Source organism: Narcine bancroftii, chromosome 9, assembly GCF_036971445.1.
Source record: "Narcine bancroftii isolate sNarBan1 chromosome 9, sNarBan1.hap1, whole genome shotgun sequence".
Classification (NCBI taxonomy): Eukaryota; Metazoa; Chordata; class Chondrichthyes; order Torpediniformes; family Narcinidae; genus Narcine; species Narcine bancroftii.
In genome coordinates this window covers 54,564,929-54,583,194 of record NC_091477.1, presented here as the reverse complement: position 1 = coordinate 54,583,194, position 18,266 = coordinate 54,564,929, and the positions used below count along the sequence as shown (strand labels likewise).

Sequence of the window (18,266 nt, the reverse complement as noted above, 5' to 3'; positions counted from 1 at the left end):
ACTGATTAATAAAAATCTATGGCATCCACAATGTTTTCTAAATTGAAACCAAATCCTCAATGTATGTTTAACAACAAAATTATCAGTTAATTTAGAAGCTGAGGAACCCATATGAAGCTCCGATCTTTTCCATCAGCTGACATTCTCCAGGAGACAGCAATCTCAGAAAGACCACTCTCCCAATAGTACGTGCAAAGACAGACTTCTCACAGTAAGCACACCAGAGACTGTAGATGCTGGAATCGGGAACAACACACAATCGACAGGAGAAACTCAACAGGTTGAGAAGTATCCAAGGAGGGAAGCCGTTTCCAATCTTGCTGGGTGGAACCCTTCATCATGACTAACAGTGTGATGAGGGAGATGGGGTATAATGAGGAGAGGTGGGAGGGATAGGACGAGGGAGAGATGAAGGATGATGGATAGAGGTGGTTAACAAAGGTGTGTGGCAACCTGGAACTCCCCTCCCCTCCCGACCACCCAGGCTACAACTCCTGAACGTTGGGCACTTGGATCTTATTCTGCTGTTGGTTGGTCAGTACAGACAAATTGGACCATTGGTCCTATTTCTGTGTGTGAACCCCTGTGACCCTATATCATGAAGGGCTATGGAACAAATTGATGTTTCGACCCAGGTCATCGACTGGTGGATTTTGTCAAATTAAATCAACACTTTGGATCTGAATCTGGGCAACAGAGTTTTCTCATCTCGGGTTATTGGGAATCCGAGGTTAAAAGGGCAAGGTGCCGAGTAAAGCTGATTAGAGGGTCAACCTGAAGAATGAACATGAAATATCATGATGTTTAAATAGAGGGGTAGACAGTCACTGAGGAAAAGGTCTCATAGCCATGTCTTCTGCCATCCTTCTCAACTGCATGAGCATTCACAAACAAAATACCCTTCTGACATTTTCAGCTAATGCACTGAGACTTTCAGTTCATCAGTTCATTTCACCAAATTAGGCCCAGGGGACGATTTAAAAGCAGAAAGGTTGGAGACCGTGTGAGCTCACTTCCTTCCTTTGGCTGTCAGTCAAAGCAGGACAAATTACAGGGAGAGTTGTTCCCAACAGGAGAAGATAAATCCACAAATGCTCACTGTTTTGTTACTTTCAGAATCTTACTAAATGCTGCAGTAATTTCCATTTTTTTAATATGCCGCACATACAAGGGTTATCTTTGAATAAATCTTTGCTATCATCATCCGTCCTCCACTTGGAATCAGGGCAAAATGGGGTGGCACAGTTAGTGTAGTGGTTACAATGCCAGTGATCAGGAATGGGGTTTGAATCCCACGTTCCCTGTAAGGAGTTTGTACGCTCTCCCCATGTCTGTGGGAGTTTTACCCGGGGGGGCTCTGGTTTCATCCCATCGTTCAAAATGTAACGGGGGGGGGGTTATAGGTTAATTGGGTGTAATTGGGTGGCACGGGCTTGTGGGCCAAAAGGGCCAGTTACCATGCTGTAGGTTTAAATTTGAAATGTAAAATATTCTACTTATTTAGGCCCCAGTAACTCTTCGAAAAATGAATCAATATTCCCATAATCCTTAATTCCTCTACAATTAAAAATCTGTGTGTGTGTGTGTGTGTGTGTGTGTGTGTGTGTGTGTGTGTGAGTGTGTGTGTGTGTGTGTGTGTGTGTGTGTGTGTGAAGACAGCGGACAAGTGGATATCTGTGAACACTCATTCTTGGACTTTCTTGCATCTAGTCTCTGAGGTATTCTCTTTCTGTCTCTCCAAATATCCTTTACCTTTCACTCCAGATTTTCACTTGGTGGGGACAAGATTTACTGTCAGTTCTAGCATTCTCCAGTGACCTTGACCAGGAGGTTGGAAAGATCAAGTGATCTCTGTGTTGGGAACTTCCCCTTTTTTCAGGCAGTGGTTCCAGCAGCTCCCTGCTGTCTAGTATTAATGATATCATTGAGTTCGCTGAGAAGTTAACTGGAATGAGGAATTCTTACAGACAGCGAACTCTGGTAAGAAAAACCTCAATGTTTAACCAACCATTTCAATATTCTGCAAGAGACACAACAAAAACTGGACTAATTGCATGAGGTTGCATTTTAGAGCCCTGGCCCACCAGGTAAAATGAAATTAATATTAATTGGGGCAGCACAGTTACCATAGCGGTTAGCCTAATGCTGTTACAAGCGCCAGCGATTGGAACCGGGGTTCGAATATGCGCTCTGTAAATTTGTATGTTCTCCCTGTGCCTGTGTTGGTTCCAGTTTCCTCCCACCATTTGAAATGTACCGGGGGTTGTAGATTAATTGGGTGGCACAGGATTGTGGGGCGAAGTGGCCTGTTACTGTGCTATAGGTTTAAATTAAAAAGACCAGTAAGGTTGTGAACAAGCCTCTTGTTCACCCCTCTCTACCTTTTCTGGCAGTGTATCTCCCATCATCTGACTGGTGTCACAGCTGTGGCCTTTTCACAAGGCTGGATGAACCCAGGATGGGGACTGGGGCTCAGGTGATGGCAACTCTGATGCATGATCAATTCCGCAAAGACTGAAGTTATTGGAACTGAAGGGTTTTATTAGCAAGAGATGGACAGCATCCCTTATGTTGCTGGCTCTCCCTGACCTGGGCTCAAACTGGGGGCAGGGTTGTGGCATGACAGTTTTTATGGGGGAGAAAGGGGAGGAGTCTCGAGCCGGGGCCATATAAGGTCATATCATTTATATACACAATAGTGACTTCACCATAGACTCATTGAGTGCCTGATGGCTGTTTGACAGCTGATACTGCCTACTGATTTTTAAATGTCTCAGCTGATCAGACACAATTTAAGAAGATAAAAAATAAATTGACGTCATTCAATGTAAATTAAATTAACTAAAATATTAGCATTATTTAAAAAGAAATTGAAAACAAATTTTAAACCATGGTGGGGGGTAGAAGCTTGGTGGCTGTAAAAGAGAGGGTCCAGAAATGGTGAATGTGCCTCTTCAGGCTAGTGTATACCTGGGAATTGTCATGGGTCCAGGGGATGCAAATGACCAGCTCGTACCGCACTAAAGAACTGCAGATAGACATGTTCAGTAAATAAACCTTAATGTTAATTGTACTTTGAAATATATATCTGAGGGAATTATAATCTACAAAATAAAATGATTTTTTTTAAGGCTAATGTGCTATCGAGTCATCGAATCTACAGCATGGAAGTTTAGTGGTCCACACTGGACAGCAGTCCCGTTTGCCTGCATTCGCCCCATTTTCCTCCAGAAACCTTTCCTATTTATGTACCTGTCTAAGTGTTTTTGAACATGAAAATTTCTGCATGTCTCCCACTTCAAACAGCTTCATCAGGCGTCAGGCAGTTCATTGCATGTGAAAAAGGTGCCCCTCAGGTCCCTTTTGAATTCTTCCCCTCTCACCTAAAGTCTACCTTCTCTTGTTTCAGATTCACTAACCTCTGGGAATGACTATTTACTTTATCTATGTAACTCGATTTTATAAACCCTATGCTCCTGGGAGAAGCCTATCCAGCCTCTCCTTATAATTTAAGTTGATTCAGGTATTTGAACGGGTTAGAATTGAACCTGGATTACTGAGGCCAAGAGGAAGCGGAACCATCACCATGTTGGAGTTCCTTCACGATGCTCGACTGTCAGCATCAGGAGAGTGAATCTAAGGAAAGCATCTGGTCTGGACCGAGTATCTGGGCCCAGTACTGAAAACCAATGCCTGGCCAAAGTTTTAATGGATGGGGCAAAGTCCCCACCTGTTTCAAATAGGCCTCAACCAACCATGAGTGTGGTAACCTGCCTAAATAATGACCAATCAGTGGCACTCAGTGGTAAAGTGGTTTGAGAGGCTGGTGTTGAAGCATATCAGCTGCGACATGGATGCATTCTAATTTAATTACTGCAGCAATGGATTGATGGTGGATGCCATCTCACTGGTTCTACACAAAATCTTGGAACACCAGGACAGCAAAGATGCATATGTCGGGATGCTTTTTATTGATTACAGTTTGGCATTCAACACCATCATCTCCTCAAAACTGAACAGTAAACTCCAAGACGTTGGCTTCAACTCTGGACTGTGTAACTGGATCCTGGATTTCCTCACCTCCAGATCTCAATCAGTGAGGATCGGAAAGAACATCTTCTTCACAATCTCTATCAATACCGGAGCACCACAGGGTTGAGTTTTTAGCCCCCTGCTCTACTCACTTTACACGTATGACTGTGTGGCTCAGTACAACAACACATTTGCAAATTTTCTGATAATACCCCATTGTGGACAGTATAAAGAAAGGTGATGAGTTAGTATACAGGAGGGAGATTGAAAACCTGGCTGAATGGTGCACCAACAACAACCTTCCTCTCAATGTCACCAAAACTAAGGAGCTGATTGTGGAAAAGCAGAGATATACAATCTGGTGATTTACTATTTCAAATACTTCTTCTGATCCAGCCTCCATCCCTCTCATGTCCTTCCTTCCTCTCTCCCTCCTTCCTCCATCCCTCCCTCCCTCCTTCCCTCCTTCTTCCATCCCTCTCTCCCCTCCTTCCTTCCTTCCTCTCTCCCTCTCTCCTTCCTCCATCCTCACTTCCTCCCTGCCTCCCTCCCTCCCCTGCATTCCTCCTTTTCTTCTTCCATTCCTTTCTTTTTATTTTTTCTTGCATAATAGCAACAGAGCAAGGTGATGTTTTGCTAGCCCTTGACTGGCAGGTAAAAAAAAGCCTGTCCTGGCATCTCCATACCCTTGACAGTAATAAACAAATCTGAATACTTACTGATGATGATCAGGGTAAAGTTGAGATGAATGCTTCCAAACCCATTGGTAGCTCTGCAGACATAGACACCCGCATCCTCCACTTCCACCTCCTTGATTTTGAGGCCCTGCTGTAGGACTCGGAACCGTGTCCAGCCGCTGTGGATGGTGCGTCCATCTTTGATCCAGGTGGTCAATGGTGGGGGATCGCCCTCCACCGGACAGGCCAATCTGATCGCCCGGCCCAGTTTCACTGGCTGCCGGCTTTGTACTTTCTTGGAAATCCTTGGAGGACCTGGGCACAGAGGATAGAGAATAAATGGTCAATGGTGGTGCAAGCAGAAGGCAGCTTGAACTCAGAAATCATACCAACTCATTACTTCCCAATGGCTCAGTCATCTATCTTTGTCCTGGTCCAAAGCAGCAACTTAGGACAGTTAAGGTTTAGGATGGAGAGAGGCAACGCTTTGAGGAATAGCCCAATAACTTTGTTTCCAGCTGATCTCTGGCATTGTCCATTAATGAGTGAGATGATGAGCAGTATTCCAAGCTCCCGTTTTAGTAAAATGGGATTATCACTGTAAGGGATAGTATTGACAGGAGGAATGGAATGGTCACAGTTAATATTTAACATTTCACACGAGCACCATCATAAGTCACAGCCCAGCGACAAGTTGATACATTGGAAGAACTGAGGGAAGGTTTGTCACAGTCTGTTCCAGATTTTATACATTTGCAAAGACATTATGATTTTACAAGGGAGAACCATTCTGACTGCTGAAGAGTACACAGCCTTTCGAAGCAGCTCTTGTGGCCAGTCACATTTTGTGGAATTCAGAGCAAAGCATGGTCTGTGAATGACTGGGCCATTTCCGTGGATTGACCTGTGCCAGGAGGGTCTTTTTGGGAAGCAAAGTGCTTCATTTTGATTGTGACTAACAGTGAAGGTCACTGGGAGAGACCAGTGCCAGGGTCTTGGAAGCTTTGTGGAGGCCGCCCAATTTAAGTCTTGCCTACAAAAGGACTAGGAGCTTGTGTGGTTGGACATTTCTTCAAAGGCAATGCAAAAAGAGTCTGTAGCAGCCACAACTCCAGTCTTTAATTCTGGGCATTAAATTGCAAAGGCCTAAGGTTCAACAGTGAATTTGAAAGACTGAACTTTGAAGTAACTTTTGTAGATTTTGGCCCGGACTGTAATGGTCTGGGTATTTCACATACATGCGCGTACACGCACGCACGCACACACACACACACACACACACACTACACCTGCGCATAGTTGGAGATAGATTTAATGTTAAGGATAGTTTAAAAGTTAAGACTATTGTTTAAGAGTTGGAAATAAAATTAGTGTTTTAAAATTAAACACTGTCTGGTTCATTGCCTATTGCTGCTTGTTACATATGGTTTGTAGCAGCAGGGATCATGCAAGATCTATTTCTACATGAGATGGTTGAGAGCTGGTATGTTTCAGTGATAGTCACGTTAGAATTAAATCCATTTTGGGTACACCTCCATGACTATTATGGCAAATTTATTGAATAAATAATACATTTATTATATAAATATCAAGGGTGTCATGGCTAATGTAGCGTTCAGCACAACACTATTACAGTGTTAGTGACCCGGGTTCAAATGTGACCCTGTCTGTAAGGAGTTTGTATGTTTTCCCTGTGTCTGTGTGGGTTTCCTCCGGGTGCTCCAGCTCCCTCCCACCCTTCAAAATGTACAGGGATTACAGGTTAATTGGGGTATTTGGGTGGCATGGGCTCGTGGGCCATACCGTGCTGAAAGTCTTGCTGTAAATGCGCATGACTGATCCGATTGAGTCAACAGTTTGATGAGCAGGTCCATTTCCTTGTCGAGGAATTCATTTCTAAAGACACTGAGGTATGGTAGGAGCTCAGCTGCAGAGAGTTCAAGTGGACTGGGTCGTGGAAGCAGAGTACTTAGCACGACCACACTGAGAGGCATTTTAAGAATGGAGCCCATTGACTTAAAGTGGAGTTGGAATCAAAGAAATGAGCCAGCTTGAGGAAATCACATCCCTCAACAACACCAATCTGCTGATCTTTAATATTTGAGGGCAATGTGTCAAGGCGAATCCACACACACAGTTCAAGGAGTTGCATCTGCATCAGGCTACAGAAATAAAATAAGTTATGTGTACCCTCATCCTCATTGGATAATCTTCTGCTCTAAATTCATTCAAATGCTTTGTCCTTTCCCATGCATCTCAGCTGATTTGAGATGATCTCACCAATGAGAGAGGAGGCAGCATCCATAGCTCCTCAGCTTTGGTCTCACTCCTCTCCCACCTGTATCCTCTCACCTGTGCTCCTCCCCCTTCCACCCCTTACCCCCTCCACCTCCCATTTTTATTCAGGCATCTGTCTGAAGTTCAGCACTCCTGAGGAAGGGTTCAGGCCCGACATATTGGTCACCTGCTGAGTTTCCCCAGTGCTGTTATGTACTGCCCTACACCACAGCATCTGTAGATTTTCTTGATTAAGTCTACAGGGCCAGTCGTCCTGAAGTTGGGAGATGCAGAGTCATGCTCAAAGGGTGTGTGTCTGGTGGGGATCTGAGATGGCAGTGAACCAATGGAAAGGTGCACTGATAAGGAAGTTGCCATTGCAGTGGGTTAAATTTGCAAATGTTAGCAATACACCTCTACTGTGTGTGTGTGTGTGTGTGTGTGTGCGTGCGTGTGTGCACATTTGCCTGTATTTCTGTGTGTGTGTGACCACATTATGCCGTTTCCTGTTTATGTTGAATGAACTAGTTGAATACCTGCAGTCTTAATACATGAGGCTGCGGAGGAGAAGGAGAGAATGACAGTATGGACATCTCAAGCTCTTCACTGCACCACTTGAATGCTTCCCAGCTCAGTGGATGAGAAGGGGGTAAATGTCCAGGGACACCAGTGTAGACAGTGTCCCACCTCTTCTCTTCCTTGTGAGAGTGGGAAGCCGGTGAACCTTGATCCAACCCTGTGACTCAGGTTGTCCACTGCGGTGGGGGCAGCCCACAGTTCGAGCACCTGACTTTAGTCTGAGTTGGAGGTAACGGGTACGCATTCAGACATGAACATGGCCACCCACCCAATTCCATTCCTTCAACAAGAAAAACGGCAGATTTCTGCACAGTTGTGATACATTTATCTCAGATCATAATGTGCCTCTCACAGCAATTGCCGTGCCAGCCATCCATACACACTCCTTATTCATTCAGCAGGGCAAAGGTTAACAGAGAGTGAAAACACCATGTGATGTTTTACTGAAATGGGTTTCAGCTTTGAGTCTGTGTTTCTTGGAAGAGGTGATGCCCACACTCTTCCTGTCTTGTGCTTCATTCTTTGCGTTCCCGGTACTGACTTTCCATCCCTGGAGATTTGTCTGCTGCGCTTATGTTGGAATGGCTCAGCCTGAGTCCTGGCAACTGTGTACCTTGGAAGCTTATGCGAAAGCACATCTATTCAAGTAATTTCCTGTTGCATTACCAGCTTATTCCAAACACCAACCTCTGATTTTTCACCTGAGTTGTGAATGAGGCATTTGAGATGTAGTTTTGTTAATGAATGAACTGTTTTGTCTGCAGGGCACAGGACAGCATTAAGATGGAAGTATTTTCCAGGACCTTGTGACAATCACTGTCAGCCATTGATTTGCACATCCGTTTTTTTTTTCTCTCCTTTCCCCACACTGTGTCGACTCTTCTGTGCTCTCGCTGGTTCTTTCATTCCTGGAGCAACCAGTCTGTGGATCGTGCACCGTGGAATTTTACTGTATATGTCTTAATATTTCAACTTCTAATCTAACTTATATTTATATGTAAATCTGTTCCGTGGTCCTGGAGAAACAGTATCTTGTCTTCACCGTGAAATCCATGGTATGAGTGACAAGTAAAGGTGTCTGGACTTGACTTTCCCATTTTGTGGGGTTAGATGCTGGTTACTTGCAATGAGCACCACAATGGATGCTGGTACTTCCCCACCTCAACACGTTCCCCTTCCGCCAGAGGTTGCTCCCCAATATTTATCCTCTCCTTCCCCTCCCAATCATACATCAGCAAGCTCAACACAGACCAGTTACATTTCACAGAACTCTGTATATAGAACAGAGTCTGCAGAAACAAACTGGGATCGGAGATAGAGAAAACAATGAAATTATGAGGATCCTTTACAAAACGCTGTTTGAGCCACAACTGGAGTATTGTGTCCAATTCTGGGCACCACACATCAGGGAAAATGCAAGGCTTTAGAGCGGGGGGCGGGGGGTGGTGCCCAACCTTAATTTTTAATTTAAAAAAAATTAGGCATAAGGCATTGTTACAGGCCGTTTTGGCCCACAAGCACGTAGGTTAGTTGGGCAGCACGGACTTGTGGGCTGAAATGATCTGCTAGCATGCGGTATGTCCAAGTTAAAAATTAAAAGGTTGCCCACCCCTGCTTTAGAGGATGTGCAGGAGAGATTTTTGAATGACGGAGGGAATTGTAATAAGGAGAAACTGTTCCCGTTTATGGAAGAGCTAAGAAAGGGGGAGGGAGGGTGGGGGGTTGCACATGATGAAGTTTGTAAAGCCATGGAGAGACGCAGCATAGACAAAGCCCTACGACCCATTGGATCTATGTGGTCCATCAAGCACCCATTTTCCTGTTTGATTTTGCGCATATTCCTATGAATTTCTCCCCGGATACTGTCACTCACCTACACACCAGGTACAACTTACAGCAGCTAATTAGCTTGTGTGTGTGTTTTTGGTGATGTGGGGGCAAAAGCAGGAAACTCACGCAGTCACAGGGAGAACACGAACACTCTACGAAGACAGCACCTGAGGTCAGGATCGAACCTGAGCCGTTGGAATGACGAGGCGATGACTCTATTGGCTGCATCACTGTGCTGCCCCCAAGAAGGTGATTGGCAAAGGAACCAAAAAAAAGTGCAGAAGAGACAACTAAAGAGCACAGCAGTTGGTGTAATGCTATCACAACACCAGTGACCTGGGTTAGACTCCGCCACTGTCTGAAAGGAGTTTGCATGTTCCCCCCATACTACGTAGGTTTCCTTCGAGTGCTCTGGTTTCCTCTCACTTTCCAAATATATACAGGGGTTCGTATATTGATGGTCACATGGGTGTATTTGGGCAGTGCGGGCTCGTGGGATAGAAGGACCTGATACCTTGCTGTGTCTCTAAAACATTAAAAAAATTAAATTAAAAAAATTAACATTAAAAAAAGAGCTTTTATCACAGCAAGTGTTTGGGGCCTGGAGTGCACTGCCCAGATAGAAGAGGCAGATTCATTGCACCATTTGGAAAGGATCGGAAAGGGAAAGAATTTGCAGGGCTACGGGGAGAGTATGTGGGGAGTGAGGCCTTTGCCCAGATCATGTGTGAAATGGATAGGCCAAATGGCCTCCAAATGTCCTGTAGCTGAGCAAAGGGACAGTTGCGTAATTAAGCCAAGCAGACTGTTGGCCAAAGACTAGGGCTCTTACTTAGAATAGGAAGGAAGATGAGAGGGAAATAAAGAAACAGATGGCGCTTCAGACAGAAAACCTGTGATGCCCAAACACCCTGGTGACTTCAACAAACACAAGTGCATCCTTCAACTGAGCCAAGGTGATAAACGAGGACTTTATTTTAAAAAAAAATCATGTTTCTTGGCTCTTCCTCTAATATGAATCAGACGGCTTTGGAAATGGTAAAAAGGAGAAAAAATGCAATTAAAGCAAAATCAGTCAAATAACTTGGAACAAAAACAAAGACCATATTTAGAATTCTTTCTTCTGCGAGCTCCTTATTCAAGATTATTTATTTCTGTACTGATAAATACACTTCTAATCCAAATATAATTTCTACAAAATCCTGGAATGGAATTATGATCTAGCAAATAATCTCATTTTTTTTTCAAGTCCTCAAGCCAGGCATAACACTTGCAATCATCAACTTGATCCAATGAAAATATTTCTCCTCCTCTTCATATTTTTAGATTCTTTTCCAAGCTGCCTGTTGGGGCCTTGGTGCCTACAGGGGTGGCATGGTGGAGCAGCTAGCAAAGCTGCTCTCTCATGTCTCCACTAGCCTGGGTTCAATCCTGACCTCCACCATTGTCTGTGTGGATTTGGCATGTTCTCCCTGTGATCACATGGGTTTTCTCCAGGAGATCCTGTTTCTTTCCACATCCCAAAGATGGGCAGCCAGTGTGGGAGAGAGGTAGACTGTAGGAAAGGGGAGGATGATGGGAACACAAAAATAATAAAAATAGGTTCGGATAGGTTAGATGCTTGATTATTGCCATGGACAAGGTGAGTCAAGGGGTCTGTTTTAACGCTGAATGACTGTGATTCTGGGGCAAGCTGACCCAGGTCTCCAACTTCATTCTTACCTTTCTCACATCTCTGAGTCTCAGCCAAGCAGTCAGGTGAAAATGAATCCTTAAACCCTCTGAAGCTTACATCGCAGACCAGCAGCAATGGAGATTCACCACCGCAGTGTTATTATTTTTTTCTTTTAAAACACTATATTCATTAATAACTACTAATAATATAACAACTTAGTCAAATCAAATCCAACTATGTGCAAACGTGTGTGCATGTGTGCGCGTGTGTGTGTGTGAGAGAGAGAGAACTGAACCATTACAGCTTAGGTGAAATTCTGGAAAGTCATTCCAAAGTTCAGTAATCTCAAAGAAGAGGGGAGAGACTGAGTGACTGGACTGCTAAAACATACGAATCCTTGTTCAGTGGCTTCCAGAGAAATATCCTTTTGTATGAACTGTTGTCATAAACTTCTCTTTTCCTTGTGTAGGGGAAACAAATCACATGACTTCCACGATGCTTCCAAAACCCAGGTACGGGTCAATCGAAATGAGCATAACTTTACTCACGATCTGATGCAACTATTCTCCTTTTCCTTTGGTCATGATGGGGTTGAATAATTCTCCCCAACCGGGAGAATCAGCTGAATTGTCCATTATCACACAGTGATTCCTACTTTGTGTTCAGTGAGATGGCCACTGGTCATGAAGTGCTGTTCCTTCAGTGTTCCACCCACATGACTCTCTCACCACCTGTGTCCCTGGAAAAAGCAACACATTGTCCTTTTTCCTCTCCAAAGTAGCAAATTTGGGGTACAGCCTGTCCTATCTGCTATCACCCAGTCTCTCCACAGCTGTGAATGGTGGCAGCCGTTACTAACACTTAAAGTGATACACTAAATGAAAGGGGAGTTTGTAATATCAGGCATTTCTGACCTCCACCCATTTCTAGCATTCCCTGGACTTAGTCGCTCTAGTAACACTAATGATACCCTCAGTTGACTAAGACATTCACCCTGGTTGGTAATGTTGAATGTACTATTTTTGTAGTTTTGTGCATAAATTCTGCTTCCAAACTTCTGCTCCAAATGGACCCCACCAAACCTTCCCCACCATCGAGAACATCTACAGCAGCAATCATCAAGGATCCTCACCAACCAGCACACGCTCTCTTCTCACTGCTGCCATCAGGAAAGAGGTGTAAGTGCCACAAGACTCACACCACTAGGTTCAGGAACAGCTCCTGCTCCTCCACCATCAGACTCCATGACGACAGATCCAATCAGGGACTCATTTAAGGACTCTTACTTTTGTGCTTTCTTGATTTTTTTTCTCTCGCTATTGCAGTTTGTTTACATTTGTTTACTTATATATGTATCTTCCTGAGTAGAAGGTTTTCGCACTACCAATAAGTGTGATGTCATGCAGACACTCTGACTTGAATCTGGTGATATTGAATTGGGATGAGTTTCCTGGCAGAGTTCTCAGATTCCTTTCCAAAAACACTCGCCATTCTACAACACACTTTAGAACACTGCCATTCAATTCTGCTCTGGTTTGACCTGCCAAAATATTACACCTCACACATGTCCGAGTTCAGTTCCTCTCTTGTTGCTTCGTCCAGTTCCTCAGTTGATGTAGATCCTATTTGCGGTAACTTCTACATTGAGAAAGAACCATTCGGCAATTTCAAGCTCGAAAGACCAACTTTATCTGGAGCAGCAAAACCATATTTACACACACACACACACAGAGGCTTGTCTGCTTCCTCTGTTGTTTCTCTACTGCACACAGCATGGCCTCCAAGCTATGCACAGGAAGTAAAGAAGACAGACAGGAAGTAAAGAAGACAGACAGGAAGCAAAGAAGACAGACAGGAAGTAAACCCCTCCCATCCTCACTTTAAAGCATCTCACATTACAACACTATTACAATCCTAGGTAACCTTCTTTACTGTCCACTGCACTCAATAACATGGCATAAAAAGTCAAACGTACAATTTGAATTCTTCAGCATTCTGTTTCTCTCTGAACTTATACTCCAAGGTCTTGCTGTTCAAATACACACAGCAGCACCCTGCCATTCTGTTGAAGCTCCCAAGTGATAATTTCCCCAAGGCCACAGACACTGAACTTTGATTGGAAGCTGGGCAGTCAAAACATCATATCCATCCCCCAATTATTTCCCCCCCACCAAAATACCATCACAAAAATTGATCACCTCACCCCCATTCATTCATTCACGTTCTTCAATGGAAGAGCTCACTCATGTTGAATGTGGACACGCTTCTGGGCCAATTCAAATGTCGACCAGACATTATCTGAGGTCAAAGGCAGATGATTTTGGAAAATGGAGCAGAAGGGGGGGGGGGGGGGGGGGAGGGTGGGCGCTGGTGCAGATGCAGATACTGTTGTCGATGGAGACACAATTCATGACAGCCACGCGCAGATCTCATAGACAATGCAACAATCCTGGAGAAGCTCAGCAGGCCACGCATCATCCCGAGGACGAGTACATCCAATGGGTGCTGAGTGACCTCCCGAGTTTCTCCTGCACTTTTGCGCACTGCACTGGACCCCATCTTTGGCAGATATTCTCATTTAACTCAATACAAGTCCAATTTTTTTAATAAATTTGAAAATGCTGCTCCTAATCAATTGGCCGAAAACTTGGCTCCAAATTTCAATGTGCATGATTTCTGAAGAACCATCAGGCTCCAACGATTGGCATGTCCCTTCATCTTACCCTTCCACTTGGGGCTAATACAGAAAATGCAGGAACACATGCTTCAGCTGAGGATGTCTCCGCTGAACACAATGCCAAATTATATTAAATCTTTTTAGTCTGCACACAATTCATATCCTGCCATTCCCTACCTATTCATGTGTCTGTCAAAAACCTTCTTAAATACCACCCTTGTCTCTGCTATTACCACTAAACCTGACAGTGTGTCCCAGGCACCTACTACTCTCTGTTAAACTTTACCCCGCTAACCCGAACGCATATTCCCCAATATTTGACGTTTCCCCTGTGAAAAAACTGAATTCCATCTATCCTGTCGATGCCACTTATCATTTTATCTCTCTTATTAGGTTTTGCCTCAGCCTCTCATGCCCCAAATGCAGTGATTCTCAATATTTATTTGCCTTCGGCCTCCTTAGGTCTCTGCTTGGAGTTTATGGGCCTCCTTCCCTGTGAAGCAGTCAAATTTAGTTGGCTTCTTCTATACTTCTCTCCCACTGACTACACAAAAAAGAAACCATTTCCGTTATAATTTCCGTCTGTGCCCCCTTTAAATGGAATCCAGGTGGGGAGAGGGGGCGGGGGTGGGAGGGGATACACTGTCCCCATTAAGAATGGCTGCTCTAGAGTAAAACAACCCAAGCTTGTCCAACCACTCATTATAGCTCACACCCTCTAATTCAAGCAGCATCCTGGAAAGCCCTTCCCGCATCCTTTCCACAGCATCCCCCTCCCTACTGTAATGGGGGGATGAGAACTGGACACGACTAGTTACCATCCACTGGAAGGATGTAACTGGGCAGTGCTCAGAGGGACTGTGTTCACATAATGGATTGTGACTGACAAGCACCAAGGCATAGCTGCTATCAGGACATCTGCCTCATTGCCATGGATGCCACCTTTCGGACAAAAATACCAACTTCATTGGGCAATGAAATAGATAACTGGTTTGAAGGAGGAGTGTTAATATGAGGGCATTAATGGTGAACTAGGGTTAAAATAAAACATAAAGGGCATACCTTTGTGAGAAAATAATAATAAAGATGTGAAAGGTACTGATGAAATAAATGAAGGAAATCTTTATATGTGCAATACTGTTTCCCAAACCCACAATATTTTAACAGATTTTATAAATTACTGAGGGAAGCCAGTGTTATTTCTTCATTACCTGCCTGACCATCGCTCCATTTTGAAGTTACCTGATAAAATCTGGAACCAGGCCTGAAACACTGATAGATAACAGGTTCTATGAGGGGAAGTAGTGAAGCCATTTGGCTGGGCGGAAGTAAGTTTGATGGTGAATCAATGGGCAGCACTGGTAGAAAATGTTGCTGGTCTCATGTCATATGTTCTGCACTGGGGTTTTGAGGTGCTCCTTGTGATGAAGGATGTCCCACTTTGCTAAGGACACTGGCTCGAGAGTAAAGTAGCCTCTTAGATAAACAGGGCTTCAATCAGAGTCGAATGGATCAATGGGCAAATCATGGATTTTGATTAAAAATAGAAGGGTGGCTTCTACACACACATGCATGCACACACACCATATAAAGACACACACTCTAATACACACACACACACACACACACACACACACGCCCACACACGCATACTCCAAATAGACACACACTCCAATACACACACATACGTGCACACATACATACACCATATAAATACACAAACTCCAATACACACACACATACATCATATAAAGATGCACACTTCAATGCAGACATACACACACAAATACACACGTGTGTACACCATATAAAGACACACACTCCAATACACACTCACACACAAACATGCACACACACACCCACCTGCACATATACACCATATAAAGACACACACTCCAGTACACACACATACCCACACCCACACACACACCCACAACGCACACACACGCACACACACACACACACACACACACACACACACACACACAGATCTTCTCTCTCTTTGGCTTGGCTTCGCGGACGAAGATTTATGGAGGGGGTAAAATGTCCACGTCAGTTGCAGGCTCGTTGGTGGCTGACAAGTCCGATGCGGGACAGGCAGACACGGTTGCAGCGGTTGCAGAGGAAAATTGGTTGGTTGGGGTTGGGTGTTGGGTTTTTCCTCCTTTGCCTTTTGTCAGTGACACACACAGATATACACCATATAAAGACACACATTCCAGTACATACCACCCACACACACCCACACCCACACACACCCCTCAGAACTCTCACTACAATTCAACTAAGAAAGCCAGTAATAAAAAAAAGCTTTTGATATGACAAAAAAAGCCTTTTTAAGTTACTACAAGAGTCAATGATTAAAGCTTGAACCTGGACTGGACAGACCAATGGGCTTTCCCCCAGATGTCCCCACCTTTGATATCCAACATTCATTAGATCAGGCTCATACAGTTTGTTGAACATCCTCAAGATGCCAATGCCGAGCCAAATTTTGCGCAGACTAAATAATGGACTGCCAATGGCTTCCTTTATGTATGACCGATGTCTTGCTGATGGATAATGGGAAGGTGTTATGGAAATCTTGCAGAAAGGCAATTAAATGCTCCATCTCAGAATAGACAAACTACATTTGCAGTCCAATGACTGATTCCCTCCAGGATCGACTCCCATTTCCTGGGAAGACTATCAGGGCTTTAGTAGGCTCTAATGAAACATTCTTGTATTCTTGGTCGGCTTGGGTTCTGTTCAAGACAGGACAAGTGGATGGTAATTCCCAGGAACATCGTGGATTTCCTTCACACACTCTGCACAGTTTCAAAGCTTCGGGTGGCAGGAGAAGCCCCAGAGGAAAGACTGATGCTTTCAGGGGCTGAAAGGTCAATGGAACCTTTTCCAGGTACCCTCCCTTAATGGGATATCTTCGTGCAGGGAAAAACTCAGGAGTGGTAATTTTGCAAAGTGAGGCTGGGAATGTGAAGCCGTGAAAAAAGATAGCCCCTATTTTACAGACGAATCTTAAATCTCACCATCCCTCGGACATTGGCAGCGCCCCATGGTGAGCTGTGGTGTCTTGAGCGCCGAGTCTTGTCTGCTCCCTCCAACCAACCAGACCCTCTCCAACTATACTGGTGGGCTGATGGGATTCCGGCTTCATCCGCAAAGTATGAAAGGAAAGGAACTTGACCCAAGTAATGTTCGCCCACAGATAGAGCTTGACACACTGTCCAAGATTTGCTTTCGTGATTAGAGGGCAGAAAGGGAGTGGTGATAAAGAAAAGTTCCACCTGATGAAGGGTCCTGAGCCTGAAACATTGACTGCTTCTCCTGTGGCTGAATATTTCCAAAGTTGTCTGTTTTTATTCAAGGCTCTGGCTTGCCTGTCCTGTATATATCAACCCGCGTTATTCCTTGGTGTCTCTCTGTCTATGTCATTCTGCCACTGGATGGAAATTTCATAGATCATCGGCTTCAGAGATCACAGTAAACTTCCTTCAATGACTTTCTCATCTTCAGTTATTATCCTATGCAGAGAAACTGTGTCTAAACTGTATTGGGTCTTGGCTGAAAATAGGGTAAAACATCCCATATACAAAATTGTTGCTGGGGACCTCACCTTGCCGATTCAAATTGAAACCAGGCCCCGTAATAATCTGCATTACTTGATTTTCAATACCCCTACTTATTACGCATAATTGAAACCTGGTTAGCTGATGATAGCTTACGTGCAGGAATTTATCAAGACTGTTCAAGTAGGAGACCCTGACCCCGCTTAAGCATTCTGAAACCAATCGTTAACCCCAAAGCACTCAGAGCATCCTGGAAAATGTGTGACTGCGTCCTTGCCACTTGTGGGACCAAATGTGACTAATGTTCGTCAAAGCTGCAGCCTGGGTCCTTTCATCAGCCTTGCTTCCAAAAATACTTCCTTTGAAATCACATGCCTTTTAAACCGGTGTCCAAGTTATGTCAGATATTATTAGGGGATTTTAAGGTGGGTTAAAAACAGACTTAGAAATGCAAAGGAAATTTAGAACCTTCCTGTTCCCGATTTGAACTGCCTCCAAGGTTCTTGCTTCCACGTTAAAGGGTCCATGGAAATCTTGCAGAAAGGCAATTAAATGCTCCATCTCAGAATAGACAAACTACATTTGCAGTCCAATGACTGATTCCCTCCAGGATCGACTCCCATTTCCTGGGAAGACTATCAGGGCTTTAGTAGGCTCTAATGAAACATTCTTGTATTCTTGGTCGGCTTGGGTTCTGTTCAAGACAGGACAAGTAGATGGTAATTCCCAGGAACGTCGTGGATTTCCTTCACACACTCTGCACAGTTTCAAAGCTTCGGGTGGCAGGAGAAGCCCCAGAGGAAAGACTGATGCTTTCAGGGGCTGAAAGGTCCTGCAGCATTGCAGGATTACCATATCCAACATGTTTGCACAGAGGCACCCTGCACTTTCAGTTCACCAGCTTCTGATTGGACCAAATGCACTTAATACTTCAATTATGCCCCAGACAG

At 44.3% G+C, this 18,266-nt stretch overlaps 1 protein-coding gene across 1 annotated transcript in view; it reads right to left on the bottom strand.

Moving 5' to 3' along the window:
• Window positions 1-18,266, bottom strand: part of LOC138742947 (fibroblast growth factor receptor-like 1) — a 178,246-nt gene that overhangs the window by 88,569 nt on the left and 71,411 nt on the right. The window contains exon 3 of the mRNA XM_069897822.1: window positions 4,752-5,024. Coding sequence (XP_069753923.1) covers window positions 4,752-5,024 — 273 coding nt within the window. The remainder of the gene's footprint in view (window positions 1-4,751; window positions 5,025-18,266) is intronic.